The following is a 21,637-nucleotide window of genomic DNA, read 5'->3' on the forward strand; positions in this document are numbered from 1 at the left end:
ATCTGCCACTGCTTGATCTAGCTATGAGCTTGCGACAGGGATCGGAACTTATATACCCGGGAGAGAGGAGCTCCCATCCGTCTGCTATATTGAGACGGGCCGATTTTAGCGTTTGCTGTGTTCAAGACATGGCTGACGACAACCCCTCGCATGTGTCCTCATGTCCCGTTGTTGAACTGACGCAAATGCCGTTGACCACTTGGAACATTTCTTCCCGAGTTTGCGCACGCATTCATTTCGAACCAACAATCCAAATGTGTCATTGCTAAATAGAGGAAGTGCGGCTTGTTGTAACACTTGGCCACGGTAACAAGCACTACTTCGAGAGTTCGAGTCTTAGAACGAGGTTAGAGTATATATATAGGACAATCCAAGGGTAATTTTGTATATTTCCTAGTGACTTGTTTCATATTTGTAGAATAAGACCAGTCTCAATGCATAGTTTAATTGTACTGTTACCAAAAGTGTAAACTTGATAACCCGGACGGATAAGCACTACTAGCATGCTATCAGTCCGCCTCAAAAGTACCGGTAGGAAGATGAGGAACATATATGGTGGAAACCACAACCTTCGTGAAAACTTGTGCAAACCACAACAAAAAGGTCGTCTAAATTCACCCAAAAAAACCACACATATAGATGATATGATGATACACAACCTTGTAAAATATCTTGTACAAACTCGACTTCGTTTGTGAGATAAAAATAACAAATTTCAAGCCAGGAAGTTATCTAGATGATTTGTTAGAAATTTATTATTTTTATATCTCACAAACGAAGTCGAGTTTGGACAAGATATTTTACAAAATTGTATATCATCATATCATCTACATGTGAAATTTTAATTTTTTGATGAATTTAGACACTTTTTTTGTCATGGTTTGCATGAGTTTTCACAAATGTTGTGGTTTCCACCAGATATGTTCTCACTAATTAATTCGATTATTAGTACTGAATCATCTTTGTACTGGTGCTTTTGAGGTGGAAAAGTCCACAAACCTTTAGTAACACCACCCGGTACTAAATGCTAGACATTGGTAACACCAACCGGTACCAATGTCTAACTTTTGGTTACCACCCGGTACTAAAGAGTCATCTATAGATTACTTCAAAAGGAAAATATCTATCTTTCCATCCTAAGTGTTGTATAAGTGAGATAGTAAGAAAGGTATGTGTGAAGCAAGAGGTCCCAAATTCGAATTTTGGTCGCCGCACGCGCGCGTATTTCACATAAAAAAATCACATAACTTGTGACTTGCAAGGTTTAATTTTTTTTAACAAAAATGCTTTGGTATCAGGTGAAACATTCACCCATACTAAAGAGGGTATTTGGTACCAGTTGTTTTACCCGGTGATGAAGACTAAGTCTTGTAGCTAGTGCCGGTTTAAGAACCGGTGCCTAAAGATCTTACCAGCCGGTTCAGCTCTTTTGCGGTAGTGGAGAGATGGAACTCCTCTGCTCTCTCCTTATAATAACCCAGCCATGTTAAAAAATTTGGTGATATAGCATAACATTTAATGCATATGAAATTTCTCATGAAACCCTACCGAGACGGGTCTAAGAGCTAAATGTCAGCACATCACGGCGGGCAACATAAACCAAATATTTCTTGTCAAATTGATATTTTAAGGAGGCACACCTGAGATCATAGATGATGCAGAGCAGATGGTTCAGATTGTGCGAGAAAATCTGAGGATTGCACAGAGCAGACAAAAGAGCTATGCAGATGGCAAACGGAGAGACCTGACTTTCAGTGTTGGTGATTATGTGTATCTGAAGGTGTCTCCGATGAGAGGAATCCGCAGGTTTAATGTCAAGGGGAAATTAGCACCTCGGTACATTGGTCCATTCAAGGTGCTAGAGCGGAAAGGCGAAGTTGCTTATCGCCTGGAGTTACCTCTTAGCCTCTCAGGAGTTCATGATGTCTTCCATATATCTCAGCTGAAGAGGTGTCTGCGAGTACCCGAGGAGCAGGCACCACTGGATGGAGTGGATGTGCAGGAAGATCTGACTTATACTGAGCATCCGGTGAAGATTTTGGAGACATCAGAGAGGGTTACTCGGAACAAGCGCATCAAGATGTGCAGAGTTCAGTGGAGTCACCACAGTGAAGCTGAGGCTACATGGGAGCGAGAAGATGAGTTGAAGAAGACATCCAGATCTCTTTGCTAGCCAGCCCAGCTAAATCTCGGGGACGAGATTTCTTTAAGGGGGTAGGGTCTGTAACACCCTGATTTAAATTTCAGCATTTATTAATAAATTTAATTGGTTTATTTAATTTTTCTAAGGATTTTTGTGCTAGTCTTGCATTTAATCCAATTTTTTGTTCCTTAAATAATTAAAATTTTATCTTAGGTTAAATTTTGTGTTGCATTCATGCTGGTGCATACTTTTATTTGATTGTGGTTTGAATTCAAATTCATATTTGAATTCAAACTTTGTTTGAATTAGATTTAGAAGGAGAGAAATAGAAAGCAAACCCACACCCAAAGTCAACCCAGCCCAAACCCAACTTCCCAGCCCAGCCCGCTCTCTCTCTCCTGCGGCCCACTCCTCCCTCTCCCTCCCCGCGGCCCAGTCACCCAGCGCGGCCCGCTTCGCCCCCGCTCCCCCTCATCGCGCGCCACCGGCCCAGCCCGATCTCCAGCGCGTCGCCCAGCGCCCAAACCAGCACCCCCTCTCCCACCGACGCTCTGGGCCCGCGCGTCAGCACAACCGCGCGGCGCTCAGCCCGCGAGCACGCGTCCCCGCCCCCACTGACCAGCCTGGCCCGCCTGCCAGCTTCCCAGCTCACCGCGCGCGCGTCGCTCTCGCTGAGCCCCCGGGCCCGCCTGTCGGCGCCTGCCTCCGCAGCCTCCGCGAGCGCCCGCTGCCGCTGAACCGTGGACCCCGCCTGCCAGATCCGTCTTCCTCGCGCGCAACGGCCGCGCCGCGTCCCCGTGATCTCCGGCGGCCTCCCTAATCGGGCGCGCCCTCCCAAGATCACCGCCCAGCCTCTATTTAGCATCCCGCGACTCCCCCCTGCACCCCATCCAGCTAGCGCCGCCACCCCGCAACCCTAGCCGCCGCAACAACGCAGCTCCGCCGTGACGCCGCTCTGCGCCGCCACGGCTACGCCGCTCCGCCACACCGGAGCTCCGGCCGAGCAGCACCCCAGCCCCGCCTCGGCGCCAGGAGCCTCCTCGGACTTTTCTTCTCCGACCCCGACCCCCGCAACGACTCCTCCCCGGACTCCACGTCGTCTTCACCGCCCGGACCTCGCCGCCGGTCCCCTGCGCCGCGCAATCCGGCCTCCCCAAGCCCCCGGTGAGCACCCTGGATCCCCAAGCTTTCTTTTGCGCTAAGCCTTTTAGGCCGTAGGCCACCCATTGTCCGGGCGCCACTCGCCGACGCCCCGCCGCCGTAGCCCCGCCGTGGCGGGCCTTCTGTAGATCACCCCAGCCCCGCGTGACCCTGGCTTGGGCTCGCCCTGACCCCGCACGCGCACGAGCACCCTCTTTGCACCACCACCCTCGCCCAGAGTGGCCTTCACGCCTCTCGCCGGCAAGCCCTGCGCCGCCGAGCCGCCATCACCGACGGGCTTCACGCTCGGAGCCTCAAATCCTCCTCCTGACGCCACCAGAGGTTTGCGCATGCCGCTAGCTACATCCCCGGCCAAACCGCGACCCAAATAGAGCCCCGCAACACCCCTATCGCCATCTCCGGCGAGTTCCCAGTGCCCCGCTGCCGCGGAGAATGGTCTCCGGCGGTCAGCACCGCCGCCCCCGCGCCCGATGGCCCTAGTCCGTCGGATCTATAATAAACGCTCGAGATTAGATCCCGATCCAGACCACCTTGAGCCTTCAGATCTCGATCCAACGGATCAGATCCAAACTTACCGCTTCAGCCCGGCTCTTTTGCATAAGAGTCCCTGGGTTTTCTCGGAATAAACCCGCCATCCAACTGTATGCAAAAGTAATTCCTTTTCAGCCCAAAACTTTACACGAAGCCCCCTGGTTTTTCTAGAAATAGGACCCGCCGTTCATAGCTGCTGTTTTTACACGTTAGCCCTTAGATTTAATGGTTAATTATGTTTTAGCCCTCGGTTTTTGCAGAAAACCCCCTGGAACTTAGTTTTTCTCGCAGATAAGCCCCTAGATCTTGTTTTACTCTAGTTTATGCGTTTTAGCTCCGTTTTAGGTGTTCTTTATGTCCACGCGATCGTTGTGACGCGTAGATTAGTTCTAGATTAGTTTAGTGTGCTGTTTTTATGTATTGATGCATTGTTTCTTAGTTTTTATTAGTGTTTGCTTGTATGCTTATTGTTGTGCATTGTTTTGGCCATGTGTTCGTGAGTAGACGTCGAGTTACTGGAGGAGCCCCAGTACCAGTACCCGGAGCAGCCGTCTTCGGAGCAGTTTGAGCAGCAGCCAGAGCAGTACGAGGAAGGCAAGTATAACATGAACACCACCTATCACCTTTAATTATAATTTCATACTGTATTTTAATACTGTATGCCTATAAGGACATTCCTAGCCACTTTATATCCTTTATATATACCTTTGGGTTGCATTTTGGTTAGTTGTGCTAGGTGCCGCGCTATAACACATAACGGTCCTTTTTAATTAATTTGATTAATGGTTTACTTGAACTTAATTCTGAGAGTGGCCCTCTGTGCTTCATGCTTGAGTGGCTCACGTCTCGTTAAAACATGATTTTTGTAGAAACATGGTTTAGGGGGCCAGCACGGTGCTTAGTGCTTGGTTGGCCACTCTCCATAAGGACCGGTTCATAGAGCGACAACCTGGGACAACAGCGCTACCACAAGGCTAGAATGGGATAGACTTGGCGTAATAATTAGATCTTTTTGGTTTGGAGTAACTTACCTGCGGGGCAGGGGCGGTAAGCTTCTATGGCCCTCGTGCTGAGTGGCCTCGTCTGTGCTTCGTGTCTTGACGCCCACTAGACCTGCTCCATAGTTGCCGATCCACCCTCGCGGTTACTCCCTACCAACGAGATTCTTTGTAAAGGCCTCGTAGTGAGTCGCTAGTCATCTCACCTAAGGAAGTGTGATGAAAAACTGGCGTAGCTCACGATTTGTGGATAAAGATGTGCAACCTCTGCAGAGTGTAAAACTGGTATACTAGCCGTGCTCACGGTTATGAGCGGCCCAGATCCTCCTTTTGATTAGTGGGGTTGTCTCCTTCCGACGAGGGAGGTGCCTCTCGGGGTTACCTTGGTGGTTTTGGTTTGGTTATCAGTAGTAACCTGATAAATCTTGATTAATTACTATGCAACTGGGTAAATGGTAATTCATCAACTCGTAGTAATTAGTCTTAATAAAACTTTGTCAACACTTAAAAGCTTATGCAGTTGAGTCAGCCAACCTTAGAGCCTCATAGTTTGTGTTATACTTGTTGAGTACAAGTTGTGTACTCACTCTTGCCTCTTCTCTACTTTTTCCTCTTGGATATGCTACTACTGCTCAGTTCCTGCCGACACGAGGGAGTTCGCTCAGCGCTACCAGGACTACGAGGACTTCTAGGTGTTCGTCTCCCAGTCGACGTCCCTGTGGCGCCCTGCTTCAGCTTCAGAGAGCTTTTATCGTATTTGTACTTCGTTTCCGCTGTATCAGACATTTTTGTCATTAATGTAATAAATAACATTCGTATTTCGATTTATTATGTCTTATTCGTGATATGTGCTGTGATATACTATTCATTCTGTTGTATATACGTGTGACTTGATCCTGGCACGTATATGATTGCTCGGTTTATGTTCTTTTATAAACCGGGTGTTACACAACATAAACCAAATATTTCTTGTCAAATTGATATTTTAAGGAGGCAATCTCCATGTCTGTTTTGTAAATTCATAAATCATAAACCAAGTCTTTGTTTCACTCACTACTCTCTATAGATATCTGCATAATCATGTGAAGCATGTTGGCCAGTTACTCAAAGGCTAAAACACCACAGAATGGTAGAAACTAGAAAGCATTAAATATGTTTTCATGCCCATATGTTTATATACTCTGTTTGGGCTCTTAACGCTTATTTGTATAAGATAGACACAACAGTAAGTGAAAAAATCAAATATAAAAGCTAATCAACATATCAAGAAAAAATCTCTAAATGTGTGTCAATATGCGCTTTACTTCAAAATTTGCTTGAAGGCCATAAATTTTGTGTCATCTAAGGAGTATATTTCATCTTCTAACATGATGAAATGCTTATTATACGTGGCATGGTAAGCATATTTTTTAGTAGGCGCAAAGCCCAAAGTCCATAAGCAGTCCATGTACACACTTCTACAACTGCCAAACTATAGATAGTTTTTCCTTTTCTATACATTTTTTATATATTTAGACAACGTATATGTATAGGTGCATAATAAATGTTAGGAAAAGGTCCATTTTCGTCCCCTCACCAATTCACTTTGTCCACTGAATCCGCTGAGCAAAATCCCCCCCCCCCCAACAATTTCAATTAGTCCAATCTACCCCTAATAATATTTCTTTTTTTTGTTTCTCTGCGTACAAATTGAATTTTAAGTTCAAATTTTGTGAGTGGATAGAGAACATGATGCCCTATGTTAAAAAAATACATTAAAGAAGTTTTCATGGTTATTTTCATAGGTTGGGAAATTTTAACACAATTTATCACATAGATACAATTCTGCATGAAAAATGTTCATGAAAAGTTGCAATTAATTTTCTAGCATATTATAAGTTGCATTGAAAAATTTGAAGATAAAATTCCACATATACGCGGAGAAATAAAAAAGAGAAATCTAAGTAGGGGTTGATTAGACCAATTGAAATAGTTTGGAGAAGTAAATTGAGCCTAAGTGAATTGTTGAAGGGATAAAATGGGTATTTTCCTAAATGTTATATATCAAGAAAAGTTAAAATGATCCATAATTTGAAACTAAGGCTATTAAAGAAGTGCTCCTTTCTATCCTTTGTTGTCCTCCATTGAGCTTGAGCCGCTACTGCCGGAACCTTCTCCCTGCCACGATGCTACCCACGTGACTGTTCCAATCGTTGCCAAAAAAAAATGGAGGTAAATGCCATCAATTCTTCTTTCTTTTTGTTTTCCAACAACTTACTTTTGGACAACTCTTTTGTATGAAGATATGTTACATTACATACTGTAGGACTCAAAAAAAAATTATCACCTTTCCTGCCTCGTATCCTGCCTGATCGCTGCTACCAAAGTTAAGAAATAAGCTATGAACAAGCTACAAAAGAATCAATGGAACATGATCCCGAGACCGCCCCTGCAACCGGGGGACGCTACTGGACGCGCCAGCGTCGCGAGCGAACACCCCTCTACTGTTCTTCTTCCTCCTTCCTTTCTTCTACCGCGCGCCGCTACGGGTAGCGGCGCACGCGCGCCAACTAAGAAATCCGCCTGCAACCTGGGTCCTGGGGTGGGGGCATCAGAACTCAGAAGTCGACGCTGCCGTCGCCGCCGGCCCTGCACATGCACCCCGGCGTCCTCGGCTGCCGGTAGACGCTCCGGCCCCTCGGCCGCGGGCTCACCCGCTTGTACTCCTCCACCATCTGCCTCACCCTCCGCCGGAACCCGCCCCACGCGATGCCCCCTTCCTCCGACAGCACCTGCGCGTAGCGCTTCCGGTTCGGGTGCAGCGTCGGCGCGCGGCCCCGCCCGTGGTAGACGCGGAACCCGGACACCAGCGACGACAGCTGGCTGCCGGAGTCCGTCACCGCGAACACGTCCGCCGAGGCGCACGCCATGAAGTCCAGCGCCGCGAGCTGCGATGATCGACAACAATGGCATGGCATGGTTCACTTGTCGATCGGCACATGGTTAACTTCAAATCAAGAATCGATGCTGGTTATTAGGACTTAGGAGGACAGAATTGGTCTTTGATCTTTACCCGTGAGGAGAAATTCTTGAAGGGAGCGAGCTCGTCGGCGGTGAGGATGTCCTCCTTGGTGACGAGGTTCGGGAACAGCCGCGTCAGGGGCCGCAGCCGCGGCGCGCCGCCGTATATCCACGACCCAGCGACGTAGATGAACGTGCGGCGGTCGTAGCCGAGCGCGGCGAGGATGAGCCCCGACTCCTCCGGCGTCAGCGGGCACCTCCCCAGGCTGCGCTGCTCCTCCGGCGCCACCGTGCTGCGGCACGCAACGCAACGCAACGACGGCGGTGTCAGAGTCAGACTCGAGCACGAACGATCGAGACAATGCGGCAGGCCAGCGATGGCGCGACGTACGCGTTCCGTAGGCGCCCCGCGAGCGCCGGGAAGTGGGCCTCCCGGTACGCCTGGAGCTCCCTCCGCTCCTCCTCGCCGCCGCCGAACTCGCAGAGGGAGTAGGCCACCATGTCCTCCTCGAACCTCATGTGCAGGGCGAGGAACCTGCTCGGCCCGCCGGCGGCGTGGTCCTCGGCGAAGCCCGGGTCGAGCATGTTGCTCCCGAACAGCTGCTTGTCCATCTCGGTCTGCATCGCGCCCGCCTTGCGCAGCCGCTGGACCAGCAGGGAGCCTGCTCGCTGGAGCTCGGGGACGAACTTGAGGGCGTGGAAGTTGCATCGGCACCTCAGCCTCTGCAGCAAGAAGTTCATCGTGATCGATGAGGAAACAGAGCGTGGAGGGTGATCATGTGGAAGTGGAATAGAGAGAGAGAGGCGAAGTGTTACCTGCAGATGGACAGGTACTGAATCGAAGCCAAGACGGTTTCCGAACCCGAGGAAATGAACGACGCCATTTTGCTGAAGAATTGGAAGCACAGATTTGACGAGTTCGGAGGGTTCAGCCTCTTTCGAGATGTCTATGTCTGTGACCTGAGATGAAAGGGCAAGAGTGAAGTCTGAGCAAAGTGTGTCTGATAAACTGGTATTTCTGTGGGTTGAAAAAATAAGTGTCTGAAGTTTCTGAATATGGCTGAGACTCCCCAACCTGGCTGCCAATGGCTTCGAGATCTAGCGACTGAAGGTGTGGTGGTAATTCTTTCACAATGCGCACATCATTCTTCATGTAGTTCACGAAGTAGTCTTCCTGATAGATGTCACCGAATTGACTGGTTGAAAGAGAAGGCAAGTCAAGCGCAGCAAACAAACAGAAGTTACGAGATATCAGAACCAGATCAATTCAAATCTGCTACATTCTTTTCGGGCCCAGGACTATTATTGCCAGCTAAAGAAAACTTTCAGGTTAGTGTGCTTCCTCTTTCTGCAATGCAATCTGAACAGGTATGACAGGGTTGGAAGTCAAAGAAACAAAAAGGCATCCACTTTGATCAGATTCCAGAACGCGTAAAAGCTTTGAACATGTTTCATATTATATAAGAATTAGAAGAAAAATATCTGATACAACGCGGTACAAGAAGAAGAAACAAAAAAAAAGGTTCAGCGCATTCAGTACCTTGTGTCCTTCCACACGCTGCTGTAAAGGAATCGGGGGATGACCAGTGTTGCATTGAGAAGAGCAGCAACGACAACAGCATTACATACCTGCAAGATGTAGACTCATTTAGGTACTGATGAATTTGAGAAATAAAGCATTCAGCGTGTGAGCTCTTTTAGCACTAAATCCTTACAGCAACACGCTGTTGGTTCAGACCACCATTCGCGCTGGTCAGTATGTAACCATTGTTGATCTCGTCAGGCTCTGTGAGGACAAGTCTAGTGTCAGAACTCAGACGCAATGTGAACGAAAACAGGATGATCCACCACATCGATTAAAAATTCAACTAGCAGAGTAATTCTTAGGAATGTCTGATCTTGCTTGGCTGGCTATGAATTCAAATTACTTCATGCATTCAACTATCAGGGGGATGAAAGGTCACCAGGATTGCATGTATTAGTGTTTATAAGTATGACTAGCTTATACTGTTTGAACATAGTGCATTACCTTCGTCAGCCAAACTGTGTTTGGCAGCACAGGGCTTCCATTTCCGCGCTTGCTTGTAGGGCTCTTCCCATAGCGCGAAATCTTCAGATTCAGAGCCGTTCTGCACTGGCGGGAAGGGGAACTTGCAACATGAGTAAAAGGTAAAGCTGCCCCCTTTTTTTGTCAGTGCTTGAGTTGTAGAAAGTGGTTTGTGTGGTCATCACACCTTGGTGACAGCTGAAGCTGCCATTTGCAGCAGCCGCCCGTGCATTATCTGCTCTGCCTGCTCCCTCCTCACAACGTTTTGCTTGAGCTCCTTCATTACCAAAGCCAATTCGTCATCGTCAATCAGAGTGACCACACATCAAAATGTCAAAACTGGGGACAGTAAGAACTAGCAAGAATAAACAGGCAGTCAGGAGCTAAGGACTTGTTTGATATGCTCGTCGTGGAATTGAAGAACGGAATCAGACGGGGAAAGATCGAAAGGTACAGCAGCCGCGGCGCAAAAGCAGGAGCAGGAACCAACAACCAAGGCGATGCCGATGAGATGCACGACCAAACAAACCACCAGCATGGCCGCTCGAAATCCGATGGGCTGGGGATCCGAAAATTTTTGTAGTGATCGGCGGCGAAAGGAAGGCGCACCTGGAGGCCCCTGACGTTCCTGGAGATGGCGGCGTTCCGGAACTGCACCTGGTGCAGCGCGGACATGGCGAGGGAGGCGGCGAGCAGGACGCAGCCCATGACCCCGACGGCGGCCGCGAACACCCTGAGGTGCCACGACGTCACGCCGCCGCCGCCGCCCCTGGCGCCGTGCTGCGGCTGCCTCCCCTGCTGCTGCTGCTGCCGCCCCGGCGCCGCGCCGCGCAGCCGGCCGATGTTGGTGGCGCCGACTCGGATCCCCACCTCCCCGCCCCGGCCCCCCTGCACCGCCGCCGCCGACGACGAAGAAGAAGAACAGGAAGCTCCCTCCATTTCTGCTGCTCGATCGGTCACGGCAGCATGACCACGACGGCCGGCCCCGCAGACGCCGCTGGCTCCGTCCGACACGCACGGATGAACACGCTGGGTGGCTGGCTAGCTTGGCGTCGGGGGATGCCTCGGCTCACCCAACACGGCACAGCAACGACCCCATTCGGTACGCGCCTAGCTGTGGAACGATTCCTTCCCCGCTCGTCTTCCCTGCCGCGCGCGCCCTGTGCATTGACCGGGTTCGTGGCAGGGGCCGGCGACGTGGCCGCCGGGCGCGTGGGGATGGGCTCGACAGCTTCGGCTTCGAGTATAGAAGCGGGGGCAGGTCAAACGAGGCGGATCGCGACGGTCTGCAGGCCTGCAGCAGCAGCTTCCATCTCCATCCCCACCCCGTCGCGTCTCGGTTGGTGTAACCACCGTGGCGCCCGCGGGCGGTGGCGGCCTCGGCGCGATAAAGAAACCGGAAATGGGGCTCGCGCCCAGGCGGCAGTCCGCGATAAAGAAAATGGCATTTCAGGGTTTAAATAAAAAAATTAACTCTGTTCGACTGATTTGTTCGATTGGTTTAGAAAGCCAGCTGGTTTCGGCTGATTCAATATAGTATTCTGTAAGAAGAGAAAAAAAATTGAAAGAAGTCGGCTGGTAGACCAGAACAGATTGACTGCAGTGGTATTATTCGAAACACGCGAATTATAATAGTGTAACTTAGAAGTTGTAATTATAATCATATGGATTGAATTAATAAAATAAAATGCTTGGGGATCAGGAGCAGGTGCAGCCTGCAGGGTAGAGATCACCTAACGTGATAGGGACTTCGCCGGGAGGGATCCTACGTTGCTTGTCATCACCCGAGTTGGATTGCGGCGGGGCTTTAGGTGGGAGGGGAGGCGTCTCGGAGAAGCGATCGGGGAGGTCAGGGAGGAGGAGCCGGGGAGGTGTCGTGCGGCGGCAGGGTGTGATGGCTCCGTTCATTCGGCTGGACGGTTTGGTTTGATTGATTGGGTGATGGGGGCATGCCGGAGGCGGCAGACCAGTTGGTTGGGTGAGGTGGGTAGGCTTGCCGGCTTGGCAGTTGGTGGCACGGGCTACAATACAAGTGCAACTATCTTGCGTCATATGTATGGAGTATTAAATTTAAATAAAAAAATTAATTGTATAGTTTGTTTGTAATTAGAAGATGAATTTAATGAGCCTAATTAGATTATAATTAGACAATAAATTGATACAGTAAATATGTGCTAATGCCAAATTAATTAGTCTTAATGAATTTATCTTGTAATTTATATACGAGTTCTGTAATTAGCTTTGTGATTAATTTATATTTAATATTTTAAATGTACAAAAATTCTATTTCAAAAATTTTACACGGTGCATTTAAATAAGAGGTTTCTTTTTTTTTTTTGCCGAACCAAAGGGATGGTCGGTGAGTTGTGGTTGGTTGCTTTGGTCCGTGGACCGTGGCTACCTGTACTCCGTCGATGGGCCGGCGCACAGTGCTGCCGCCGTCGATTCTTTCGGTTCGTCAGTTCGCGAGACGCCCGGGGCGCAAACGTCGCCAAAATGTAAATGTTCCCAACATTTTCCTGACCGAATCAACGAACAAACTTTGTTCTCTTCACAGACAAAAATGCATCTCTCCTAGTGCACGTATCAGGTTTAAGTTTTCTCTTTTCTTTTAGCGGCCGGGTTCTCCCAGTAGAAGTTCTACAACAAACATCCACAGCTCATAAAGCGACGGGCGCCACAAAGTAAGTTTGCCCGAACAAAAAGAAAAAAAAAAGTCGTCCTCGTCACGAGCCGTTCGCAGTTCGTGGCCGTGCGCCGCTCGGAAAGGTCTCTCGTGCCGTGATAGCGAGCGCGGCCGGGCGCCACAAAGTAAGTTTGCCCGAACAAAAAGAAAAAAAAAAGTCGTCCTCGTCACGAGCCGTTCGCAGTTCGTGGCCGTGCGCCGCTCGGAAAGGTCTCTCGTGCCGTGATAGCGAGCGCGGCCGCGGCAGCGACTCGCGAACAACCCGCAGGACCTGCTTTTGCTTGCTAGCAGCCCGCTGCGTTGCGTAGCATCAGGGACGGGGACTATATATTTCACCACCTGCGTGAAGACTTTTTTTTAAGGGAACAATCAATTTCTTCGTGCAAACTATGGAATTTTCAATCTAGATGGTCATATCAACATTCAAGAGGAGTGGCGCAGAGAAATGGAAGGAGAAATTTATAAAAGTGTGATTATCCAATCCAAAGTAGGATCAGATTGTAAAATTATCCAATCCCCCATATCCCTTGGATGTTGATCTAATGAATCAAATTAAAATTTCTATAGTTTATACGGAGATGTTGGTTATTCGTAAAGGAGAGCGTCATCACATCTCGCAACACAACAACTCTCGGCGCATCGCCACCCCTAATCCTAGGGTTTCATCCAAGTAAGTGCCATGCTGCCCTGATCGCTACTTGCGATCAGGGCAGTATTGTTCTTGCTTTTACTTTGGTATTACTCGTACTGAAGTGTTTTTGATGGCGAGTAGTACTAGTTATCTTGATGTTCGTAGCATGGCTTTTAGTAGATCTGTTATGCTTCGTTGCTTATCACCTACGAATATCATGTTGTCTCTGTGCAGTCACGTTTCAATCTCATGCTAGTTCTTGTCGCATAGAATTAGTTGCACAGAGGCAACACCCTGCTTCTTTTATGTCTAGTAGATCTGATCTGTTATGGTTTGCTCTTATCTTAAGAGTTGGCGTAATATCTGCTAGGTTAGGCCTTGCAAACGGATTGGATGATCCGGTGGTGTAATAAATGTTTTATCTTAGCCCAGATAGGGATTGTTCCGGGAATCGGCTCTTGCTAGTTCTTAGGCCTCTGTTTTGGGTTGTGGTTTAGTTGTCTGTTGTGTACATTAGGCCTAGTCACGTGTAGGATGTTCCGATCTAGCAGTGAAGCTGTTACCATCGTAGATTAGATCAATTAGATTTAATTGAAGCAGCTTTATATTTATTTGCTTTATTCATCAATATCTGGATGCAACAGATCCAATCCGACACCGGGACTCGATCGGCTCTTCAAAGCCGATGCAAGAGTCGTCCCGGGGAGCCGACCACGGCTCGGACTTATATGTATACGTGTCTTTGTATGCAGAAAACTGTTTGGAGCACGTTCGCACCCTCCTGATCGGGTATAGGTCAGGTGGCACGCCCGGCTTTCCACACATTCTCCGGGCGCGTGACGGAATTACGGGCCGTCGACGAGGGAGCAGTGCCTGCCAGCGCCCCGGCGACCTCCCGGCTCTTCGTGTTGCCCGTCGCTGCTCGCCAGTGGGTTTCGACCGACAACAAACTCTTTGTACACCCCTATACCCTCTGTAATCCTCCCCGTAGAGAAGGAAGGGGACTTTATCGCTCAAATGCAAATGAAGATTACAAAGGGTTACCGGCGCGAAGCCATCGAAAGATACAAACACATTGCCACCTACGTGGCAATTTTCCATGTCTTGGGGAGGAACAAGCGACAAAGAAAGGCACCGAGCCCTTGGCTGACGCAACGGCCAGGCTGCTAGGGATGCGAGAAGCAGCCCCCAGACCTCACGGGTCCAGCGGGACGCTCTCCTCGTAAGCCTTCTTCTAGCGTCTCCTCCACCGAAGATGTAACACCTCCGGTGTTTAGCACTGTTTAAACATGCCGTTAACATCAAATGACACAGTAAACCCTGTTTTGGTGATCGCGCAAAAGCCGAAATTCCGTTTAAATACACCAAAAAGTCAACTCTCGCACCTTTGCTCAAATGAACTTTTGCCCAAAACGAAAGTTGTAGAGTTTGACAAAATAAACAACTTTCGTGTTCAAAGTTTTTCAAGTTCTAACATGAAATTTGAATTAACCCCGAAAAACGAGCGGGATCATTTAAACTTAAATTCAAATTTTTAAATTTCAAATCATTACTCAAACGAAGTTTTGCCTGAAAGGAAAGTTGTAGGAAATGGAATTTGGAATAACTTTCGTGTTCAAAATTTTTCGAGTTTCCATTGAAAATTTCGAGTTTTGGCTAAGTCAAACCGTGGACTTTCTTTTCTCTCTCTCCACTCCCTTTTTCTCTCTTCTCTCTCTCTCCCTCGCTGACTTTCCCCTCTCTGCGCGCGCAGGCGTTCAAGCACGCCACGCGTGCGCCCGCTGCCGCGCTGCGCCGCTGCTTGCCCCGCTCGCTGCCCTGCTGCCTGGCCACACGCCGCTGACGCCCCACCCCACTTGAGCGCGCACGCCGTCCTCGCCGCGCCCTGCCCGTTGACGCACACGCCGCGACAAGAGCACGGCGACGCGCCGCCTCGCCGCCGTGGCGCCCAAACAGGCCGGCCGTGCACTGCCTGAGCCGCTGACCACGGCCGGCCATCAATGCCGCGCGCGCACACGCCACCGCTCGCCTCAGCGACCGCCCCGCGCTGCTGCCACGGTCCTGCTCGCGCACGCCACGCGGCCGTCCGCCTCTGCCGTTGCCGCACGACCACGCGCACGGTCGTCGGCGTCTCTTCTCCCTGCGCCCGCCCCTGCTGCTCTCCCCATCCCATTTCACAGGCGCACCCATCCCTGCCCCTCCCCTTCCTCCCACGCTGCCCCAAGCCGTGCCCAGAGCCGAGCGCTCCCCTGCGCCCTGCCCAGAAACCGCCCGCGGCCGCCCTTGCCGCCGCAAACACCTCACCGTGGAGCCCCTGCTCCCGGCCATCCTCCACCCGCGCACACGCTCTAGCTAGCTTCCACACCTTCCCCGGCAGCTCAACGAACCCCCCATTGCTGCCCGGCGCCCCTCCTCGGCACAGAACGCGGCCGTCGCCGCTCGACGCGCCATGGCCGCCGCCCCTCAGCGGAGGCCTATGCTCCAGCCGCTCCCTCCCCAATAGAAAGGCTCCAACCGCGTCCACATGTCCCAGTGAACCTCCCCGGGCCGGACCTCGCCGCCCCTCCCTCGCCGGAGCGCCGCCGCCGCCGCCACAGCCGCCCGCCGCCTGCCCCTGCTCACCGTGGCCGGTGCGCCACGGCCCGCCCCAGCGCACACCGAGACCACCTACGTGTTCATTTTGAACCCCTAATTCTATTCCCCCACTTCCCCTTCGCCGCCGGCGAGTGACCTCACTGGATTTCGGCCCCCAAGGTCCGCCCCTCCCCTGTTAACTCCGGCAGGGACCTATTTGCAATTCCCCAAAACCTCCCAGGGGCATATATGCGAGAGTCGGTTTTGGTTTTCTTTTGTTTTCAAAACAGCGAACTTGCAAAATCTATATAAATTCGTAGAAAAATCGTAAAAATGTAAACTCAACTGTTCTGAGTTCCTTGTGGCTAGATCTAGAACTTTCGTTTCATTCACTTTTTCATTTGCTCAATGGTTTTTACTTCATTTAAAATACAAAGAAAATGTACCATTTATTAGATCTCAAGTTACAAGCATGAGTTGTTAGCCATTTTTGGTCAGTGGGGTACATGTTAGATGTATAACCTTATGTAAAAGTTTCATAGACTTTTGACATGCCTAGCTATCGGTTTATTTAAATCTTGCTTTATGCCTTGTTTAAATTAGTTTGTTTGTACATACTGTTTAACTTGGTTTACTGAGCTCAAACTTTTACAGTGCCTTTAACTTGATATTTAGTTACTGTACAAAAATTTTGAGAAATTTTAGATAGGTGGAACCAGTCCAACCAATTAATAGTATAGATATTTACACTAAATCAAGAAAAATAGTTTCTTTGTATAGAAAAATCTGATAATTTTCTAGGGGATGAAATTTAGTTTATAACCATGCTGGTAAAATATGAGGCTCTGGAACTTGCTATAACAGTCTCTGGATGTTAATCTTGATCCATGTAGCAATACTTTGTACTATTTTTCATACCCTGTACAATGCTTGTTTAATTGTGAAAAATTTATGGAAGGCTCGTCTTTAGGTAGACAACACTCAGTTAAAATTTCATTACCAGTACTTTCATAGTTTGACCTGTACAATTCATTTTTGCTTCTAGCAGTAGCTGGTTATTTTATTTTTCATGGTTAATGGGCTGCATGAAATAGGCTAAAAATTTCACAGTAGACAATTTACTCAGAGGTGTATCTTGCATAAAAAATTTCAAACCCAGAATCTCTGTTTAACATTATTTGTGATAAGGACATGCTTAACCTAGTAATAAATGAGAAAAATCCTTTCTTTTGCTGCATAAGGATAAAAGGTACAATCCACTCTAGTTACTTTGTGGAGTCAGTTAATGATTATCACTCTATAAAGGATTGTCCAAAATGATGTAACATAATCCTTTGCAAATCATCTTGAGTTTGTGTTGGATTACAACTCTTTAGTGAAGAATTGATTAAATCGTATCACTAAAATAACTCACGCATATGCCTTTCATATAGATTCGACTACTCTCCCTGACGGTACGTACGAGTTGGTGCCGGAGTCCGAGAGTGAGCAGCGTGAAGCTCAAGTGAATCTAACTGTAGCCACTGAAGATCTGAACCCGAATTCAGAAGAGCCCAAGGCTAGCTCCGCGCAGGAAGGCAAGCCCCGGAGCATGTCCTACCTATTTTAATTTATGCAACTATTTGTATTCCTGTTTATTATGCATTTAAGTTGCAGGAATTGTTTGGAACCTTAGTTGCATGATCCTAGGTACCTATGCTTGAACACTAGTATGTGTAGGTCGCTAGTTGGCTATGCTAATGGTTCGGTAGAAGTCGAGTGATTTTCTGTCACTCGCGAGCTCATAGGAGTTGAATGCTTACTACACACTGCAATATAAGGTTTACGGGTGGGGTTGTTGTACTTGTGATACCCCGTCTGTTTAGTCAAAATGGATAAGGCCGCGGTGTGTGGTAGTGGTGGTTAAGCGTTTGAACGTACTAACCACATGCCGAGAATATGGTAATCGGTAAGCTTAAGTACCTGATGGAACCGGCCGTGGAACATACTCCCCACTGTCTGGTCTATGGTCACGCACGGGTGCAGGGCACCCTAGGACGGTGGGCCTGTTTCATGCCCGGGGAAAAAGGGGAAAAGTCGCGTGGGTGATTGCATTCCCCATGCGTGTGTTTAGGTCTGCCTGGACAGGTTAACAAATTCGATTCGAATCGTCCGTCTCTCACGGATTTTGAGACTGCTTAACCCTTTTTTCACATAGAGTAAGAAGTGGAACAATGATGATGAGAAATATGGTTGAATGATGAAAAATAATTGCTTTTCACCATGTATGCTTTAGGATAGATGCTAATGTAGAATGGTTAATCATAATAGAACTTGAAAGCTAAAATCGGAAAATAAGGACTTACTGCTTTTCGGCAAAGACAAACCCCTCAAGCCAAAAGCCTTGCATGTCTAGTTAGAGGGTTAGTTATATCCGAGTCGGGTAAGCCTTGCTGTGTATTAGTATACTCAGCCTTGCTTGTGGCTCCACTTTGTTTTCAGGTGATACTTTTGAAGATCAGATAGCTAGTTTGACTTGGTCGTGTGTTTTACCTCCTGGTTGGTCGGTGGAGTGGGATACGACTCCGGCCAACGATGGCAATGCCGAGTGATGTCATGTACGGGCTTCATCATGACATCATGTATCGTCGTTTAGAACTCGTTTTATTTCCGCTGCAATGAACTCTGAACTACTTTCAATTTGAACTTCAAGTACCCTTCGGAGATTTCGAACTTGGTTTGTAATAATTAAGTTAAGACTCTGTAATGTAATATATCTGTGAAATGTTGTACTCTCTGGACTCACCTTCGTGTGGGTTACATGTAAGCTTTGGGTTCGATCGACGCTCAGGTGGATTCTTCGGGACTTTACCCGACAGCACTGCCGAATTACTCCGTTTGAAGTGCGTGAGAGACGGGATTATCTTTAAGATGATGGTTAGCGCACTTGAGCCGGATTAATTTGGGCGGTACTGCCACAGCTGGTATCAGAGCCGAACAAAGCGCACACCCGAGAGTGCGACTAGATTTTAAAAGTTTTACTTAAAACTTAGCCACATAATCGCGTTTGGTAAATACGTTGGTTCGTTAAGGATTGTATATAGTACGTAAAGCCCTAGGGATATTATGGGAGTTGTTAGGTGGCTATCTAACTTATGGTTTATTTATAACTGACTTCCAGCACATTTCTTCTGTACTTTAAATTCAGTATTTACATTTGTAACGATGCACCTACGCTAAGGTAAGACGGTAAGGATCCTCAGTCAGCTGAGGGAGTCTGATCTTTCCGTCGGTGATGCGAGCCGAACGCTGCCCTCAAGCAGTGGCTTACTTGAGGTGCTGCCAATATACCAACTATTAGTTGGCTATATTGGGAGTAAAGTATACTCAGTCAGCTGAGAGAGTTTGACCTTCCCGTCGGTGATGCGAACCGAACGCTGTGCTCAAGCAGTGGCCTACTTGAGCTGCTGCCAATATACCGACCATCGGTCAATTATATTGGGAGTAAAAGAAACCGTGAATACGTCACCTCGGTAGCGTATGAGCGCTGTCCATGCAGTGTTGGACGCATGGATGCCGCTTCTATAGTGAGCGGTAATGTATGGGGACGCTTTCATGTGTGCTGGCATGAAAGGTTCAATGAAATTTAAATCTGTCAATTTTCTGCAGGTACACTAACCGCGATTACGTAAGTTAAGAACGGTTAGAACTCGGCTAGAAATATATATATATATATAGGGAGAGATGTAAACTGTGCCATGCCACCGGTGCTAACCCCGTAAGTCCAAAACTATTTGGCAATTGTTTCCCTTGGGAGGACGATTAGGTCATGCATGCATCATACTCATATAATTGAAAGCCACTGAAAATAGATGTGGGTTAGTCGGGAATGTTAAGGTTGCACATGAGCACGGTTCCTCTCCTCTCACTTAAGGTCTATCTAGAAATCTGTCATTTCTGCTATACCCTGGAAGATGAAATTATTTGACATGGTAGATGGCCCTAGCTGTAGAAGTGCCAGTGGAAAATTTTGCTCCAAACCTTGTCTACTTGCTGCTGTTTAAATTTGAAAAATTTTCGACTAGTATACAGTGGGGAAACACTAGAAACATTGACACCCTGTTTTTCTGTCAGCTTTGAACACCTGTGCTGCACGAATTTTTAGGCATTCCTAGAGATGTTTTCTGCAGAAGTGTTCAACACAAAACTTGTGCCTAATTTACTCACCGACCTTCTGTAAAAATTTGGTGATTTTAGGCTTATTGGTTTGTTCTCATCACTCAGTTTACTAGCACTCTGGTCCCTGAGAATTCAGGGCTGACAGCAAAGCAAAACTATAAGGATAAGACCTTCTTAGGCTCTAATCTAGCTCTTGAGTTGACTAGAAAAGTTGTTCCTAAGAACCTAAGGAATGTTCCTGTAAATTTTGAGAATTTTTAGAGCTCCGTGCTTTCAGTTATACTCGTTTTCGTGCACTATCCAAAATCTGTTTCAGCCATCACTCACTTGTGCATATCTATTGGTACAGATGGCTGCCCCTGCTCTCCTGGTGTTTGATGAGGATGGGCGTGCACACTCCGAGTGCACACACTGGCAGGGTTTTCCCTCCATTCTTTGGGAAGTGATGCGTGATGCCGGATATCCCAGTCCCCCGCGCTATGTGGGCGAGGAGTTCCATGAGATGGGAGTTGCGCGCTGTCGCGTGCGCATGACTCATGCTCCCCACCCTTTTCCAGATCACTGGGCTTCCTTGGAGCTGGAAGTAGTTGGACACCGTCTGGTTGACACTTGGGAAGTTGCAGTCATGACAGCACTCAACAAGTTTTGTGAAAAGAATTATGTAGCTGTCACACTAGCTCCTATTGGCCTCTTCCCAGCAGAGCAGCCCAATGACCCTAACTGGCTTAGTCGGGTCGGACACACTGGGTACCTTCAGCAAAACCGAGCTGCAGAGACTATCTCCATGTTAGTGAAGTGCATGAATTCACTCTACCGCTTGCAGACTTTACAGGCCAAGGCCATGACCCAGATCATTGCTTCTGCACGGACCAGCCATGAGATAGTGATTGCTAAGAATGAGCAGATCAGGGATTTGGATGCCCATGTTGGCCAACTGGAGGGTCTAATTGAGGAGCGTGATGTTCTCTTGGACAACAGGGATGCTGACTTTGCACTTCTGGAGCAGCAGTTCACTGCCCAGCAGGTTCAGCTAAATGCTGCCTTTGATCACATTGAGATGTTGGAGGCTCAACAGGCCCAGCCCGAGGCCATGGAGGAGGAGCCCCAGGAGGTTCAGGGTATCTCAGGACTTGACACTACGTCTGGAGTGCCCCTGCCACCACTTCCGGGAGCTCACTCTCCAGTGAGGAGCGAGTCTTCAGTCAACAACCTGGACGACTTTTAGATGATGTCTTAAGTAGTCTTTCGCGCATACTCCTCTATAGGGTAGCCTAACTTTGGATGGTGATGTAATAGGCTAACTAAGAGTTGAGTACCTCGCTTTTGTAAAAGAGTACCACTCATATGTAAAAGTACCTTAATCGCTTAGGCTTTGGCTAAGAACTTGATGGATGGTTGTAATGGTTTAATGGCAGTTGAATCTATCGCTGCAGAAACTTGTCTAAATTTTTATCCATGTTTCCTTGCATTTCTGGGCTGTGTGTTGAATACCAAAGATGTTGTGAATTTCATGATCTATCTGCTCACAAAATTTCAGCATCATTAGACTTGTGTGCCAAAAGTTATGGCCAGAACAGTGTACCTCGGCCTGCTGAAAAGCAGACTGGACAGAGAGGCAGAAATTCCATTTTTCGCCCACCATAACTGTCGATTTAGCTTTGGAGTTGAATACCAAGGTTGTAGTATGATGAATTATCTATCTGCTGTA

At 48.2% G+C, this 21,637-nt stretch overlaps 1 protein-coding gene across 1 annotated transcript; it reads right to left on the bottom strand.

The window, feature by feature from the left end:
• Nucleotides 1-7,039: 7,039 nt before the first annotated feature.
• LOC120703654 (O-fucosyltransferase 8-like) lies at nt 7,040-11,151 on the bottom strand. The gene is made up of 10 exons (XM_039987801.1): nt 10,490-11,151; nt 10,068-10,157; nt 9,863-9,962; nt 9,549-9,619; nt 9,374-9,462; nt 8,909-9,029; nt 8,650-8,793; nt 8,225-8,556; nt 7,886-8,126; nt 7,040-7,760 (listed from the first exon to the last, which is right to left on the bottom strand). The coding sequence occupies exons 1-10, from the start codon at nt 10,817-10,819 to the stop codon at nt 7,431-7,433; spliced, it is 1,848 nt and encodes a 615-aa protein (XP_039843735.1). The 5' UTR covers nt 10,820-11,151; the 3' UTR covers nt 7,040-7,430.
• Between the last annotated feature and the right edge of the window lie 10,486 nt (nt 11,152-21,637).

This window comes from Panicum virgatum, chromosome 4K (assembly GCF_016808335.1).
Source record: "Panicum virgatum strain AP13 chromosome 4K, P.virgatum_v5, whole genome shotgun sequence".
NCBI lineage: Eukaryota > Viridiplantae > Streptophyta > Magnoliopsida > Poales > Poaceae > Panicum > Panicum virgatum.